Source organism: Theobroma umbraticum, unplaced genomic scaffold, assembly GCF_002168275.2.
Source record: "Theobroma umbraticum cultivar Fairchild unplaced genomic scaffold, ASM216827v3 scaffold_50.0, whole genome shotgun sequence".
Taxonomy (NCBI): domain Eukaryota; kingdom Viridiplantae; phylum Streptophyta; class Magnoliopsida; order Malvales; family Malvaceae; genus Theobroma; species Theobroma umbraticum.
In genome coordinates, this window is record NW_018397261.1 from 6,012,428 (window position 1) to 6,030,482 (window position 18,055).

General features: G+C 36.6%; 3 protein-coding genes and 1 non-coding gene across 4 annotated transcripts; all 4 read right to left on the reverse strand.

Annotated features, from left to right (window-relative positions):
- Positions 1–213: 213 nt before the first annotated feature.
- LOC110418595 (uncharacterized protein At4g06598-like) lies at positions 214–5,164 on the reverse strand. The gene is made up of 5 exons (XM_021431370.2): positions 4,944–5,164; positions 2,708–3,451; positions 1,776–1,851; positions 1,533–1,659; positions 214–1,004 (listed from the first exon to the last, which is right to left on the reverse strand). Exons 2-5 carry the CDS (start codon positions 3,430–3,432, stop codon positions 802–804), a joined length of 1,131 nt encoding a protein of 376 aa, XP_021287045.1. The 5' UTR covers positions 3,433–3,451; positions 4,944–5,164; the 3' UTR covers positions 214–801.
- Positions 5,165–7,217: 2,053 nt separating this feature from the next.
- Positions 7,218–13,225, reverse strand: MGT6 (magnesium transporter 6). The gene is made up of 4 exons (XM_021431150.2): positions 12,524–13,225; positions 8,462–8,910; positions 7,815–8,096; positions 7,218–7,721 (listed from the first exon to the last, which is right to left on the reverse strand). Exons 1-4 carry the CDS (start codon positions 12,870–12,872, stop codon positions 7,443–7,445), a joined length of 1,359 nt encoding a protein of 452 aa, XP_021286825.1. The 5' UTR covers positions 12,873–13,225; the 3' UTR covers positions 7,218–7,442.
- Positions 13,226–14,956: 1,731 nt separating this feature from the next.
- On the reverse strand, positions 14,957–17,869 carry CPSF73-I (cleavage and polyadenylation specificity factor 73-I). The gene is made up of 5 exons (XM_021430334.2): positions 17,538–17,869; positions 17,338–17,435; positions 17,193–17,238; positions 16,954–17,103; positions 14,957–16,802 (listed from the first exon to the last, which is right to left on the reverse strand). Exons 1-5 carry the CDS (start codon positions 17,685–17,687, stop codon positions 15,162–15,164), a joined length of 2,085 nt encoding a protein of 694 aa, XP_021286009.1. The 5' UTR covers positions 17,688–17,869; the 3' UTR covers positions 14,957–15,161.
- Positions 17,870–17,957: 88 nt separating this feature from the next.
- Positions 17,958–18,031, reverse strand: TRNAR-UCG (transfer RNA arginine (anticodon UCG)). The gene has a single exon. It is a non-coding gene; the product is annotated as a tRNA-Arg (tRNA).
- Between the last annotated feature and the right edge of the window lie 24 nt (positions 18,032–18,055).

Sequence of the window (18,055 nt, forward strand, 5' to 3'; positions counted from 1 at the left end):
AACCACTTTGGCACAGCAAGAAATAAAAGAGAGGAAACTAACAAGAGACACTGGCAGTTTCCGGTAGTTGCAACTTATTGCAACAACTTTTATTTAATTATTAAAGGCCTGATAATGCCAAGGGGAAAAGAGTGGGAGTGGGGGTGGGGGTGGGGGGTTTAAGTAAAAATAGTACGAGGGTACCTAATTGATTGAAAACCAGCACACACCTAATTGAGTGAAAAGCAGCACACACCAAATTGATTGAAAACCAGCACGCACCAAACTATCTTCAAGCTGAAGGGCACAACCAGGCAAATTATACCCAACAGAACCCAGAAAGAAAACGTGGATTTCATTAAAAACATTTTACAAGAAATATTTTCCTACCATTATGCATTACAAAATAATGCACATCCACACAGCCAAAAGATCTCTGCACTAAGGTGGTATCCACTAAGTGGATACTTGAAATGGAGGAAAAATGGAGCACATAAAATTTCTGATGCGTAACCATTGATGAGCATACAGGAGGGAGTGAAACATGGAACCTGCTCTTATGTTTACCACCTCAGGTGAATCATAAGCCTGAAATCCAATTTTCTGGCGATGACTACCAGGTGCACATTAAGGATATTAATTTGTCAAAAGAAAAAAAAGGGTAAGAGATGACAGAAAGATAAAGAGAAGATCAGGCAGAGGGAGGGCACCAAGACTGGATGAACTTGGCTTTATCCCGCACAAGGGAAACAATAAATTTGGTCAGCATTGCAGCAGCCAGTTGAAGAAGTAGCATAAAAGAGCTCTGGCTAGATTAAATATTTAAATGCGGAGTGGACCAGTTACAGGGTCATGACCAGAACTGGCATCCTTGTGTTTCAGAGAGAGGTTCGCGAATTGGGAATCAAGATCTCTACTGCTAGAGCGTCGATGGCTAGAAGACGGTTGCTGTTGCTGTTGATTTTGCTGCTGCTGGTACAACACTCGTAGCCTACCAATCTCCCTCTCCAATACTTCCTGTTCAACTGAGCACAATGATTGCATAATTTAGTTTCCATTCAATACAATTTTGTTTTAATCAATTAAAATAATTTCTGTTCATCACAAGACAGATCAATGATGGCCTCTTAGACACATTTGCCCTTTCTCCATAAATATTCATGCTTTTGGAAGGACCAATGCATTGTTAAGCGAGCTGTGCTCTCAAGGAGGCAGGAAAATCACTTTTACTGGTATAGAACAACAAATTCAAGAATAAGACATGGACCACAGCATCCTATTTTCCCCCTAACCATGAAGGGAAAACAAGTGACTGGCTCGTTCAGGAGTCAAGACCTAACTTAACCCCTCCCACACAAAGAACAGAAAGACATTTGTATCTTTTATTAAAACAAGGTAACAAACTGGATCTATCACCCCTCATACAGCTCCACAAATGAGGCCTACAGAAAAAAAAAATTAAAAGGTGGAAAAATAGGTTGTTGTGCACTACTATGTAATACAGAAAAACAACATATAATCACAGCCTTAGAGGTGATAGGTTAGACACTTACGATATTTGATAACCTGCTCCTGAGCTAAACTCTCTAAACGTTGCTTAAGAGCTTTGTTCTCCATGCTAAGAATAAGATTCTGCTGGTTGAGAAATTCAAGCTCAGCTGAAACTTCAGATCCTTCTGCCTGTTGAGCAAGAAACACAATTAACACTTCAATGTAAGGCATACTTGTGTCATAACTTTAAGTCAATTTCAAAAGTAAGTAAACATTAAAAAACTTCAAGTTGGACTAATTCTTGCCTGCAAGGCTTGTACATTTCTTTCCAGCTCAGCTATGTACTGAAGTTTGCGCACCCTTGAGCGCTGAGCAAACTGCCTGCAATACACAGCGACAAAGTAATGTAACTGAATCTTTTCTACCAATGTAGTGCATTGGTATAATAACCAAATATGTATTTTTGTGTAAAAGCTTCAAGCATCACACATCAAAAACAAATTGAAGTCACCAGTTATCAACAAAACAAATATCAACTAAATTAAATGCTGGGCAGAACAAAATAAGAAAATTTGAAGGGAGAATGAATGTATGCTATATGTGATTCCATTTAAGAACAAAAGAACATGTAAGAATATGTATGCATGTTATACTTTTGTGTGTGTATATGCAGGAAACCTGCACTACAGACTACAGACTACAGACAAGTACCAGTATACCCCTCATGTCCTATAAAATGATAATTCAAAAAGGATTTGTAAACCAAAATCAAGTCTAACTAGTTTGCGGTAAATATTCGTCTCAAGAGGTGCAAGGCCAAGAAATGCATAAATCAACTAAAATAGTGAATGCAAGAGACAGAAACGCCTAATGAATGCAAGCATTCCTACAGCACCTGCAGGTAACTAGCATCAATCTCAAATCCTGTTGGAAATTAATTGACAAATTCCCTGTCGATTTGTTAATTATAAGCAAAAAGTAATTAATTACTAACAACATCAACAGCATTATAAGCAAATACAAGTATAACTGAGCACATAAAATGTGACCTTTGAAAGATATTGATAACAGAGTGAGATTTGGCTCAATGCATGCACATGAAGAAACTAAGATATAAGAAAAAAAAATAAACAAAAATAAAAAAAGACAGGCCGAGCCACCAGGAAAACATAATAAGTTACGTCACTGTAATGGAACTATAACCCCAACAATTGGAACAATAAAATAGGCTACTCACTGCTTGGCACGTTTTGTATCACTGTCAGATGCCGAAGACTTAGCGTGAGAATTATCCTTTCTCTCAGAAGAAGCTTTTGCATCAAGAGGGGATGACTCAGCAGAATCTTGTTTATCGCTTGCTGTTGATGGAGCACCCTCTACTTCTTGTGGTGCACATGATGAACCTAAACCCTGGAGAATGGTGTTTTCTCTAAGAGGAAGCCCACTTGGATGGGTCACAGTATTCAAAGATGAATCCCATGCCCTATTCTTTTGCTTTACCAAGTTCACATCAGTGTAGAAAGAGGCAAGCCGAGCATCTTTGTGACCATGATAATCAAAGTCCTGAGATGCCCAAGAAGGTGCAGAAATCATATTTTTATATCTGTACTCATCCTGAACTGCATAATCTAGGTTAGGAGCATTAGCTACATCAATATATGCAAAAGAGTCACTTGATGAACGTCGATGACCTCCTCTGCGCACAGGAGTCTCAGGCTCATTAAGGAGATCATCAAGCCAAGAAGGCTGTTCATCTATCAGAAGGCTTTCAGAGGAAGTGCGCTGGTGGTGTGTACTTCCCTCTCTAGGCTTTTGAACTGCTTTTGACCCAATTACACTGTTGGGGACATAATCAGTATATGTTGGGGAGACTGTAGGAAATGGGCTTTTTGGAGGAAGTAAAGCATGTTTTCCAGCAAACATCAAATTTCTTATGTTTGTTGACCCCTTGGAATTCGCCATGGCCAAGCACAACCAGTTCCTGCAAAGAGCACAGCAGAGACAGATCATGAAATAGATCAATTATGATAAGAACAAAGGCATACATAAAAGTCCCAGAAAAAGAGTTGCAGTGATATTTTCCATCCACAAACCCAGAGACAATAATCCCTCCATTCAACAGAGAAAACCAGAAATACAATAGATTGTACCATGCATCAAACCTATTGTCATATAGCAGATAATGATCTAAATATGAAAACATATATGTCTGGTACACAGCACATGCATAACAGGTAGGCATTCAGGAAAAGATTCACAATCTGTACGGGAAGATGATGGAAAACAGTAAAAGAACTAGTGAATTATACATTACAGAATTATTTTGTGTGTACGTCCAAAATCCAAAATCTTAGGAAACAGGTAAAAGCATTTTGCGCTTTTATCTTCCTAGGTAGAAGGTTGTAACCTTGCACAATTTCTATTAGAATGATCAGTGTTTTGATTGTTTTAACTGAAACCATGCATATGAACTATCAAGGACAAAAATACTGCCATTAGAAAACTCGGAGTCATAAAAGATCATCTTCTTGTCAGCATCAAACACTCTTGTCAGAAATACCTGCCCAAAAGTAATCATATTCATATATTGTTCAAAGTGTTGACTGTTATATATGTAGCGAAGTCTCTCAGAGTACTGTATCAAAGGCATACTCTCAAATCCTACTTTTAGCAGGAATCAAGGAAGTAAACTCTCATATGCATGGTCCGGAATATATAATAAATTGCAAAATTAAATTAAAAAACAATGTAAGAAGAAAAAGTCCCAAATGCATATCGTCCCCGCTGAAATTGCCGCAGATAACATGTCTACAGGGAATAGATCAAGGCGGTCCTAGAAACATTCATTAAACAATCTAATTGTTCACCTTAAATGACAGTTTCTATGTATTCAACAAAACAGGAGAATGTAAAGCAAAATCTCTCAAAATTAACAGATTCAAATTAACTTAGAACAGTGATTCTGGCACTATTTATAGTCCTTTTTTTTTTCCTTTTCCAAACACAAAAACAACGTCAAAACTCCTAAATTAAATTGTGTTCTGAATAATAATCAATAAATAAAAAATTAAATAATAAAACATCACCTAAGCTAAGCAAAGGTATAGAATAGTGAAAATCAAAATACTGAAAAACTTATTCCTTGTTATTTCCCACATTTCCTCAGCAACCAAAAACTAACCAAAGAAAATCTAAGATAAATAGAAACCAGAACGCAGCTCATGAAATTAAAAAGGGGAAAAAAGAAGCCTAAGAATTTCAGATTAGGTATACAATGAAACGAAATGTTACAATGTGAGAGATGAAGAATAGATTAAAACTAACATAAAAGCAGAAATTAGTTGAAAATAAGAAAACAGATTCATTTTGGAAGCTACAAAACAAACGGAAAACAAAAACAAACCAAAGATTTTTTTTTTTTGTTAATTATGTTATTTTAAATTCGGCCCCAAAAAAAAAACGGAAAAGCTTACCCTTCCTGGATTGAAGAATTGAGATCTTGAAATGCAATGCTTCAATGTTTCTAAATCGGAAGCCAACTGTTTTCTAGGGTTTTCTTTTATTCCTTTTTTTCCGTTTTTTTTTTCTTTTCTTTTTTGTCTGTCTTCGGTTTCCCTTCTTAGGAAGCCCCCCACTCTCTCTATTTCTATTTCTCCTCTTTCTCTCTCTGTCTGCGTTGAAGTCTGGAGGTGGAATAAGCAAATAAGGGGCTGGATTGAAAAAGTTAAATCTAAAAAAGGAGAAAACTTTTTCACGTTTTAACCCCTCCAAAATACTCATATTATATACTACCCCACTCAAATTCCTCATTCCTTCTTCTTACTACTTAGCTGATGTTAAAATTGCGGGAATATAGTAATTGCAGGGACGCAACATGTACCGCCTTAACCATTAAAGAAAATTAAGTATACATTATTTCATCAATAGGGTCATTATTTATTAAAAAAAATACTTTATAGTTTTAAATGTAACTTTTATATATGAACATTAATTCATTAGTAATTTATTTAATTATATTCCAAAATATCGAATTCAATAAAAGGTATATTGTCGACAAGGGCAAGTAATCTTTTGGGCGGTTTGGTTTTGTGGATTGAAGAAAGGAAAAAAGGGGGAGAGTAATAGAAAAGGATGGGTATTGCGTGCATGCAAAATTTGCTGTGCTTTTTAATTAGGAGTAAAATTGGTTGGATTTTCCTAACTATGAGTTGGGAGGTGAGTTTATTACACGTAAAGTGAAGGGGAAATGCGGTGCCAGTTGTTGGTTTAAATTATTATTATTATTATTATAATTAAGAACCAATTATCAAAAGAGAGATGAGAAGAAAGTGCACAAAGACAACCAAACTCCACACACATGGAAAAAAAAAAATACACAAAGAGACAACAAATTTTTATATGCATATACTCCTTCCAATCTGTCCCCCAAGGATTCAATATTCCTCTCTCTTATGGCCTTTGCCTTACTGCTCACTTTCCAGTAACCCAATTTTTTTAATTTTTTTTCTCGATCCCAATCTCACCTTAATAATCTACTTTAATTCAAATTTTATGCGTAAAGCACATTTAATCAAGCATGAAAAATAAAGTACCTGTGTGTATTTGAGATCTAGCTTGGATTTCTTTCCATCCTCACACGGTTTCGATCCTTGATCTTGCTAAAGTTTTACTTATTATTTATTATATATTTTATAAATAATATTAAAATTTATATATATAGAGGTATTGGGAATGAGTATATCAAATCAAATACGGGTATTCCATAAGTGATATACATATTTTACTTACACTTATTTCAAATTTAAATATAAAATACTTAATCTTATATAATTAAGTCGAATACTTATGAATATCTTATTTAAGAATACCTGTTACTATTCCTAACAGAAAAGTCAACTGTCAAGGGAAAAAAAAAAACAAAGGGGACCAATAAAACTTGAATGCAAACAGTAACAGAGTTATAAGGGTATTTGCACATTTATTGCAGAATAAATGGGTGCAAGCATAAAGGTTTTCGACAGCGTTTTAGTATGGTCCACCTGCCATTAATAGGCCATTTTCTTCCGTTGCTCGATGTTTTTTGTTTCTTTCATTGATATTTCAAGCAAAAAGGAGAGCAACAAGTTGCAGGGCCAACAAGATACAGTCAGATAGGAAAGGATCTGACTCTCTCCAATAATTTTGTACTGGAATTACTGCTTTTACTTTATAACCAATGGCCTTTTTAGTACACATGTTCTAAAAAATTTTCATAGAGTAATGTCTCTTGGCACTCATTCATTACTATTGCTGATGAAAACCATACTTTGTTTGAATGAAAATCACATTTGAACGGCCTTCTAGATGCATTAAATATTTACCTTATTAGAATTGAGAAAGGTACCTTAGAGGATCTAAACTTTGGGTGCAAAATGGGGTACCCCCAGAGTAATGAATTCATGATTCATGTTGTCTTGAGGCACCTAACACACCCTACATGAAGTGGAAGAACATCTTCTCTGGTACAAAACCCTGTAATTTACATAAATTTTTAGCAATTAAGTTGAAATAGGTTTGTTAACGAAGGGTGAGCAGTGACCACAAATATCAGAAAAAGCATGAATGTTGGAAGCAATCATATGGTTGAGAAAGGAATGCAAGCATTTTCAGTACAGAAATAAAACACGGTGTGCTTGCCCCACCACATTTATTGGCAACCGTTTCTTCGTGCAGAAAGCTTGGTTCTCATTCAGGGGAAACCATCAGAATAAATGCAAAACTAGCTATCAAGATGCACATTGATATAGTACATATCATGCAATGTACTTACATATTGTACACTTAAAACATGTATCAGAAAACTTGGATACTGGTCCTTGTATTCAGTATATACTTCAATGGCATCCCATTGCTGGGATCCATAAATAAGCTAATATATTTTATAGATCAGAATTAGTAAGAATATATGGCTATAGTTGATGCTGAGAATGACTTTAAGAACCAAGCAGTTTCTTCCATCTGGCATACCCTAGGATAAGCAGGAAAATCAACACACACCCTGCTGTAACACCTCCAACAAAGAGTTCAAATATCCCATCCTTCCTGTACAATGTACAAGGGATGTTCATACCAAACCACCCAGCTACCAAAGTTTCAATAGCTACAGCAAACGATGCAATGGTCAATGTCAATTGAAGTTGGATGAGTTCATTTCGCTGGTTGTCAAGTTGGATATTGACATAGTCTTCTGTATCATCAATATATTCACGAACCTGCAAATCCAACACAGGAAATGGTACTTGATATCAAGTCAAGGAGATGAAACCAGATGCATTCATTCCACCATAGTAAAGACAAATACTCACAGATAATATCTTGTTACGCGTTCCATCCAGCTGCATGAAATAAGCCTCAAGCAACATCTCCAAATCCTCGACATCATCGTCATCCAAATTGTGGCTGCTCACCAAACTTGCACTCCTGTGTGAACCAAGTCGAGGTAGACGAGGTGAAGTAGTACTGATGCTATTTGAAACTGCAGCTCCTGACAGAGCCTCGGATTGCTGATTTTGGATCCACTTTCTTGTTAAATACAAATGAGACATATCTTCATTGTCATCCAGTAGATGTTCAATTTCATCCCTCACCTGACATTTCACAGGTGTTCACTAATGCTTCACACATATAAAATAACATACAGATAAATGATGCAGTGTCGATAGGTTACATCTGTTAATAAATCATCTAACATGTTTTCATTGTAAAATCGTCTATAGAAAATAGCAGAGATTCATCAAATGCCTTGGGAAGTTGCACCCCACATTCCGATTATTCTGACTCTAACAAGATAAAAACTCTTTTGGCAGAATAAAGTAGGAGAGTTTTCATGCAATTGGTCTTCCCTCCCTCACACACATGCACTCATGCACACACACTCCAGATCCAGATAAGGAGAATTCTCTGTATTAGCAACAATTAGAACGTTGTCAGAAACAACAGGCATCAAAGATACCTTTTGTACACGTGCAAGAAGACGAGTGAGATTACTTTTCAAACTCCGCACATGTTCAAGATTCTTGGTGCTGACATTTCTGGCCAGTTCATCCAAGATGGGATAAGCATCTCTCTCAAGTTCTGCCACACTCTTGTCCAAAAATGAGCAGACAACCTCTAAAGCTATCTCCAGAACCTGAAACTCAAACGGAAGTTCACACTGCAAACCCTCCATGGCTTCTGGAACCGGTAACCACTGTCTACCAGTTGATACATGCATTTCACTATCATTTACATCCATTGCACCTGCTCCTTGGATCTTACATGCACTTTTATGAGGAAGTTGTTGTCTTAGTTGATCCACAAATTGAAGAACCTCCTGTTGGAGTGGATCCAGTATAAGAACTTCTTCGGCTGTAACTATAGCCTTTATAAACTCTAAATTGACAACCATAGCTTTCTCCCTGGCTAGAAAAGTTAAAAAAGAATCTCAGAATCCTTTTAAAGAAAAATCCTTAACTCTTTCAAAGATAATAATGACTAAATAGAGCATCCACCGTTCTTAATTGTTTGATACATATATCAATATAATGAAATTAGATCAAGGTACAACTCAGATTGGAATAAGAAAAAATGAATAGACTCTAAGTGAGAGAGTAAAAAACAGAACAATATTTTCCACCATTCCTCTTTGGAGAGCAGACAAAACTACAAAAGAAACAGAGCAAGCAGAGGAACAAACAGCACATTATGGGTGTGAACGAACCAAGCTGAGCCAAGCTTAGATATGTTCAGGCTTGGCTCGTTTACCAGGAAAGACATTCAAGCTTGAATGGATTTTTGAATTTATTGTTCAAGCTCCGCTCAGTATGTTCCAGATTTCCATTTTCTTTTTGTTTTCATTGATTTCTCACCACCCCAACAATCTATTATCAAATTAACAAGTTTCATTTGGGCATAAATTCTTAACAAAGCAATAAATTGCAAGTATTAATAAGAGTAAAATAGATCAAAATAGCAACTTTATTTAACAAACTAACAATCAGCTGATATTTACCCATCAAACTTTGAAACCTAACCCATGGAAGGAAGAGAGATAAAGTGACAATCTGTCTTCGCAAGCTGCTTCAGAGGCAAGCATATCACCACTCCAACTCATATACCGTCCCCAATTTCTTCCTTGCCTCATCTATGAGAGAGGGCAAAGGGCAACATCAAATGATTTTGACAGGGGTAGGTTCAAGCTTATTTGTAAAGAATGTAAAGGAGAATCAAAGCGATTAAGGTGAGGATTAAGGAGAGAAAAGAGAGAAAAAGGAAGGACGGAGAGCTACTGTTTCATTGTGCAAAAAGCTGACGAGACAAAAGCTGCATCGCAGAACAAGAAAAAGCCACAGAGGGTAAGCAGAGAAGCCACCGGCAAGCAAAATGGAAAGGGTAAGGGAACAAAAATTCTGAGAAAATGGCAACGTCGTAAATGGCAGAAAGGATTTTAGGTTTGAAGTGGTCAATTTCCAATTATACCTCTAAACAAGCTTTAAACGAGTTTGTTCACAAACTTAAAGGGCCGAGCTCATCGATGTTTGAACTTGGCTTGTTTATTAAATGAGCTCTAAAATGTTGTTCAAGTTCATTCATTCATTTTGTTAAACAAACATAAACGAACCTAACCCAAGCTTATTCACAAGCTTTTTATTGAACGTACTGGTTCACTTACATTACACCCCTACAGCACATTGCCCCGTGCTTGATTATAATAGCTACATATTTGTATAGCATCGCTTTCAGCAAGATTTCAAATAACTCTTTTTTTGAAAGACAAGATTTCATATAACTGAGCAACTTATATGATTAAGCATGGCAGTGTCATTTATTATGATCATTAAAATTTACTGAGCAATACAAACAACTATCATTGTTCTTAACAGTTTAACAAAAACCAACTTTTGCAGTGCCTAACATTGGAGTTTTTCTACTAAGATCCCCTTGAACGCTATAGTCAGCTTATTGTCATGAGCTTCATTCAGAATGAAAGCATACTAACCATTAACAATCAACAGAGAGTAACAATATTCATTGAAGAGTTGGCAAGAAACCAAAAACAAGAGAATCATCTTAATCAACATGCAAGGCTGGTAGTCACAGAACCACTTTGCATAGACAATTCATAACTAATATTGGCATTTAAGGTTTGTTTGGATATATAACAAGCAACACAACTTAAAAAGCCACTTGGTTTAGTGGCATTCTTTTCTTTTTTTGGATAATTGAAATTTTTATTCATGATCCAAAAGAAGCAGGAATGTCTTGCTATAAATGAAAACATTAGGCCAAAGCCTTACAAAAGAAAGCTACCCAACTACCCAGCTATACAGATTCCCGTCTTTTACACAGGTCAACATACTTTGTGTTAGAAATGATGTTTGGTAGAGAGTTTAGTCTAGTTCAAATACATTGTGTTAGAAAGAAAGCTACCCAACAACCCAGCTATACACATTCTCCATCTTCTACTCAGGTCAACATTCACTGTGTTATCAATGATGTTTGGTACAGAGTTTAGTCTAGTTCTGATATCATCAGCTATGAGGTTGAAGATTTCTTCAAGGCTCTGAGATAGAGTTGTGTGCTTTCTGGCATTTCATGGCCTCCAAATATGGTAAATATAAGCAGTCCAAGCCAATCGTAGTAAGATAAAAGGGAAAGACTTCCCTCTCATATTTGGAAACTGCCCGGTCCAACTCAGCATTCCAACCTCCTGAGCTCCTCTGAATACCTGAGACTAGCAAACTCTAGACCATATAGTTTTTGAGTAATTGCAACTAAAAAACAAAGGATCCCTGCTCTCCTTCTCAGTCTTGCAAAGATAACACATAGTAGTCTAAACAGAAACTCCCCACGCATGAAATCTAGCAAGAGTGCTTAATCTATCCAATATTGCCAGCAAAGCAATAAAAGAAAACTAAGGAACATGTAAAGGGAACCAAATCAATTTAGTGGCATTCATTTCCAATCAATGTGTTTTCTATCTAACATTCAGAAAGAATCTTCAAACCAAAAAAAATGAAAACTCTTTAAAACCGTTATCCTCTCCACTACCTCGAAGATAGTTGATATCTCCACTATTTTCACCAATGGTTAAGATTTGGCCATATCAACCTTTTTTCTTTTTTTAGAAGCAAAACACAACGAAAAAGAAATCCTACCAGATTTACTCTAATTACTCTCCCTCTCCTACTGAAAAAAAGAAAATTACTCTCCCTCATCATTCTTTTTCTTAATCAAGTGCTCAAGTAAAAATGTTCTCCTTCCTTGCTGGATTAGCAATGAACAACAAAGCAAAATAAAAGAAATCCAAACCCAAAAAGAATCAATTCAAAAGACAAACCATTACAGAGGACAGCAGGACGCAATTAAGCAACAATTTCCTCTGCCTCTTTCTCCTGTTGGCTTTCTATCTCTTAGTTCAGTGGTTCTTTCATTTTTTTTTCCCAGCAAATTTCATCCTCCAATAGGGTTCATAGTGTTTATGGGTTCACAGCAACCTACTTTTTGGAGTCAGATAAAAGAAGCCTTTCCCTTTGACATCTTCCAGCATTATGAAAAATAAAAAATAAAACCAAGGATAAACAAGGGAGTTAGAAATTCAAAATGAATATGGCTAAAACGTAAGAGAGATATTCTTTTTCATTGTGAAAAGATAAAAAGATAATGTGGCAAATTCCTAACGGTAGGCGAAAGAGTGGAGATATCCACTATTTACTAAGTAGTTAAGAGGATCCTCTCCCTCTAGGGATACCTGAAAAGCCTCATCTAAGCAGCAGATGCAATTCCACTCTAAATTAACAGTTTATTCCGCTTCCTAGTTCCTACTTGCATGCTAATAGAACCCTGAATTCTCAATTTTAAAAAAAGGAACATTAAATCAGACCAATAAGGAAATCAATTACCTTGCAATCTGCAAGGTGAACCGATTAACTCTAATCACAATTTCAATTAAAAACAATTAATCAGACCATCAAAACAGCAACTCTTTGATAAATTTAAAAAGAGAACAAAGCAGTTTAACTCTGTTTAAACATACCAAGAATAGTGGAGGAGTGAGAGAAGATCGGGCCAAGAATCCTCAAATCTCTAGCAGGAATCGAAGCTCTTTTAATTATCGTATTCTTATCGTATTCCACCAACTCCGAAATCCCCATCGTATCAAATCTCATCCATAGCTTTGCCCCCGCCGCCTTCTTCTTCCCCTTCCCCGCCGCTCCCACCCCACCACCACCACCGCCAATCAAATTACCCGCGCTCGGAGGCGGAGGTGAAGATGAAGAAGCGGCTCCTGTGGGCAGCGGCGTCGGCTGTTGTGGGACCGCCGTGGATTTCGGACGCCGTCGCCTAGTGGAGGAGCGGCGGAATGAGAAGGGGCCTTTGCCCATTGAAACTCTCTCTCTCCTACAAATCTTTTGTGTTTTCTTTTTATCTTTTTTTCTTTTGATCTTGAATTAAGGGGCCATGAAAATTAGGGAAAAGCTGGGAAGAGATTTGTCCTTTTTCCGTTCTGATTCCGACTCTTCTTCTTCTTCCATAAACGAATCAATCAGTTTTGACTTTCTTTTTGGTGTATTTAATTTGTTTATTCAGGCGTGGCAGAGTGGAGGGAAGATTCTTGCAGGGTTAAACGCCCCTGCTTTTATAATTTCATTTTCCCTCAACAAAAAGCTCATCTTTTTCTTTAAATTTTGTTTGGATGGCCGTTGAGACAAGACAACCCACACTTTTTGTTTAATTCTTGGACGGGCTTTGTTTTCCTATTCACGCTTTTTCCTGTTTGATTTGTCTAATTTGTTCGAATATTTCTCTAATCTTTTTAATCACGGCCTTCAATAAAAAAAACTTTAAATTTTGTATCATTTAATTTTATTAATCTTTAAACTATATTGTAATTATCTTATTAGATGAAAAATCTTATTTATAAATTTAAAATTAATCTCATTATTTATTGATGTAAAATACGTAACAATATTGTTTAGCTTGAATCAAATATTAATTTATTTCAATTAAGTGTCACATTCCTTGATGTAATGAACAAAATTTTAAAAAATTAATGGACCTAATTTAATTAGAAAAAAGTACTAACCAAGTTAGATCTCATTATTCTTTTTTTGGAAGCGCATAATCATGGTGCTTAACTTTTTCCTTACTCAGTTCACAATTTTAATATAATAATAATTTGTGCTTAAGAAAACTTTAGTACGTATTGTCCATCACATATTTTAATATTATGTTTATATATATATATATAGTCATCCAACAACCCAGTTTTGTGTTGTCAACAAACATGTGAAACGACAAGAAGAAATCAATGTCAAAAAAAGCAAACAACATACAACATGTTGATGTTGGACCACTCTACAGTTGGATTAAACCATCCAGGTTTTCTCTTTTTGGGTTAACCAAACCTTTGGAGTGTTAAATCCTCTAACAATTTTGTCTGAAAAGAGTTATTCCTTTAATGAAAAAGGCTAGGAGCTATAGAAACATGATGCATACTGCTTAACCACATATAGGCTTTGAACTCAGTTTGAATAATACTATTTGAGTTTGATGCTTCATACCCATTATTTTTCTGGGATCACTTTGCTTAGAGGGACCACCATGACAAGAAAGTCCTTTGTGCTTGCTGACACATGAACATGTGCAGGCCTGCTTAGAGTTTGGCTACTTGGTTAAAAATATACCAAATAACCAATGAAATGCGGTTTGTCCCAGATTAAGTTGTTCCTATCTGCAACACTGCAACTTGCTAGCTAATCTATATGTAAGCCAGAGCAACACTAAGCACAGTTTTTATTTAATAGCAAGAGCTTGATTGTGCACAATCATTTATTTTTTTTTATTTAACAAGATGAAAACTGGTGTATTTAGTGAAACAACTATTGTTTATAATACAAATAATAAATATTATCCAACAATGTTGTATACATCATCTGTTCTTATTCAGACAGGTTTTATTGTTACCTTAGGTCTGAAATCATGTACATCCAATAATATCACTTTTCTAACCACAGCATGCTTGATCGACCAAACGCATTGTCAGCAATAAGACAAATAAACAATCATAGAGGAACTATGGTCATATGCAATTGAAGATTAGCTTGATAACATAATGCAGCAAAGTCAGGTTCATGGTCAAGCAGCCAATATCAACAACAAAAGATCATGCAGACCAAACCTACCGACATCTTGCAGATTGGAGCTGAAAACAACACCACTAGCTAGCATTTCAAGTTTCAATTAGTATATGCCCAATAGATGTTGTAAACTACGGGGTTAAATGAATTTGATATGAGATGATCGTTATACTATCATCATAAAAATAGCAATAATGGATACTTCGTTTTTAATTAACCACCAGCATAGTTATATCAAACTCATCTATCCTTGTTTCACACAGAGGGAAAACCATGAATCTTACCAGATCAGATAGCTAGAACAGAAAGATATGATGAAATCTTGCAGATGAACGACATAAAGCTAATATAAACAGACAGTTACAATTTTGTGACCTGCTTCACTGCTAAGCTGTACAAACTAGGAATCAATGCTTGGTAATAACTATGGCAAATAACTAAAATATGCCTTGCGTTGTTGGCAAATCCAAAATTTATGTTCAAGTTAATCACATTAAAAGAGGGAACCAAAAGATCAAAAGATAATGGAAAAAACTAAGATGCGGAGAGAGGGATTGGCTTTACTGCACTTTGAATTCGTCGAAAAGCTGTCTTTACTCTCTCCTTTAGACCTTCACTTTCACTCTCAACATCCCCACTCTGTTTATCAAGATGAGCTACATTCCCGTCCACACTTATCATAAGCTTTCCATTTTCTCCTAATTTGACATCCCCAAAGAGTGAAACTAGGAGTGCATGAATAACCTTTTCTGCCTTCTTCCCATTTTCTTCTTCTGTTTTTACAGCCTCAGATTCAACTACTATCTTAGGGATCTCTCGGCTGATGTTCAGAACCAAAGCTACAATGGAATCTGACACCATGTCACTTATAGGATCTGATGTCCAATGCAATGAAATATGCTTATCTGAATCCTGCTTCACAGTCACTCTATCATGCACCCGCAATGTTGGAACCCCAGATTCTTCATCTGTTGAAGATTCCACACTCTCATATATCTGCTCAAGTCGATGTTTTATCACACCAAAGGCACCAGCAAATGGGATAGTAATCCTCTGAGTGATATTAGCTGTTGATAGCTGTGAGAAGATATGTATATCATCAGAAGCCATTATCTGGTACGTGAAACCTTTCTTTACCAGAACACCACTGACAGTTTCACCTACTTCTGGGGTCTTTTCAGCCAATCTTCCAATGGTCTTAGCCATTTTCTCTGAGTTAAAATACATCTCAACAGACTGACAATTCTTAGGGGTAATGATTTTGGTGTTGCCATCAGTAAGCTCGGTAATAAGCTTCTGTTTGAGTCTCCCCATCTCATTTGCTTCTCCATGAACAAGAATTATGTTGGGAGGCATGAGCTCTTTCAAAAATGTACTAGTCTGCGCATAGTCTGCATGGGCAGAGAATGAAATGTAATGAACCTGCATGCTGAGTGGAGCAGTGAGACCATTCATGAGCGTGACTTCCTTTGGTTCACTAATAATTGTTTTTGCCAGCGTCCCTTCGACGACATAACCAGGTAAAACACAAGCATTTCTCTTATCAGAACACCACATTTCAAAGAGTTGGCGTGACAACCCACTCTGAAGTCCACCAGGACTTGCCATTACAACAGATGGGCCTACATCACTAAAATCCTCAATGCTATTTAATGGTCCAATGTGCTTGAACTTGAAGGGGTTTGAGTTTGCAAATTGATTGCGAATTCTCTCATTCATCGAAAGTATGTATGTTTGATAAACAGCCATACACTTTTTTGCAAGTGGAGAGGCATAATATATTGGAATGTTATCAAGCTCAGGGTGGTTTGACCAATACTCATCAAGGATCAATAGAAGTTCTTGCGCACGACCCAGGGCAAATGCTGGAATTAGAACACGACCCCCTTGTGATATAGTAGAATGGACAGCATCAGTAAATCGCTTCTCCCGAATGTGCCGTGGTTGGTGGAGCTGGACACCATAAGTGGATTCAATTATGCATATATCAGGAGAAAACTGTGGGAGCTCAGCAGCACGGAGATGCCGGTCTTCTTCCCGGGAATAGTCTCCAGTGTAGAGGACTCGAACGCCAGCAATGTCAACCATAAACATGGCAGCACCAAGAACATGACCAGCAGTATAGCACCAGAATTTAATGCCATTTACTTCCACAGTTTGGTGGAAATCAATAACCTGCAGTCAAGCACATAAAAGAACAACACATATTCAATCATTTACTGGTTTAAATTCAAAGCAAATCTAACAACATCAGAACCAGGTTTCACAGAAAGTACAACACTAGAACAGATGGAAATTAAACATTACCAAGACTACGATCACATACCTCAATTTTATCCATGGAACGATTAATGTCTTGTTCGTCAAATAACATGTCTTCAACTGAAACTTTGCTCACTTTGACATAATCAGTCAGAATTAGCTTATAGATAGCCTTTGTTGCATGAGTCATAAAGACTCGGCCTCTGAATGTGGTCTGATAGAAATTTTAAAACATATTGCTTTTAAAAAGAACACACACACATATTTAAACTTATACATTAATTCACTTGGAAAGAAACAAACCTTTTCCAGAAAGTACGGTAGGGATGCAGCATGATCCAAGTGAAAGCTGCACAAATATCAAAAGCAAGTGAAATATACCAATTAACTCTACCGACTAGCAGAATTGAAGGATATAAAAAAAAATAAGAAGAAAAAAAAAACATACTGGGTGATAAGAAGGACATCTATTGTTGACGGATCAATCTCATCGAAATACGGCAAAGCAGCCATACCCGAGTAAGCAGGATGAATTCCACAATCAAACTATCATGTCAAGAAAAAAAAAAGATTCATAGGAAAAATTACAAGCAAATAAGTTAATAAGCAAAATCCAAAAAAAAGGATTAAAAGAATGAGCAAGCATACCAGTACAGTTTTGCTTTTATAAGTCATGTAAACACAAGAACGACCAACTTCATTGCCAGCGCCTAAAGGGGTTATAGTAAGCTGATCTCCTTCTCTTGTTAATGGCGCATCTCTTCTTTTAAGTGACGCTGGCTGCCCTGTTGAAGCCATTTCTTCTCACTGAGAGAACTTTCTTTCAGCAGCGAGCGTTTCGCTATGAATTTGAGCGGTAGCTTAAACTCAAAGCTCGAAGAAATTGATGAGCTGTCGCTTGCAAAGTAGCGAGCTCTAAAACCCTAATTTGGTAATGGAGAGGGATCCAAGGAAATGAGAACCGGGATGACAACGGTAAGGATAAGTTTGAAATCAAACCCAAAGCCCAAGCTAATATTTGGGTCATTGGATTAACAAACGAGAAAACATAAAAGGCCCAAAAATAAACGACCACAGTGGGAGTCGAACCCACGACCTTCTGATCCGAAGTCAGACGCGCTAATCCACTGCGCTATGCGGTCGTTAACGCTAACGGATTGAGGAAT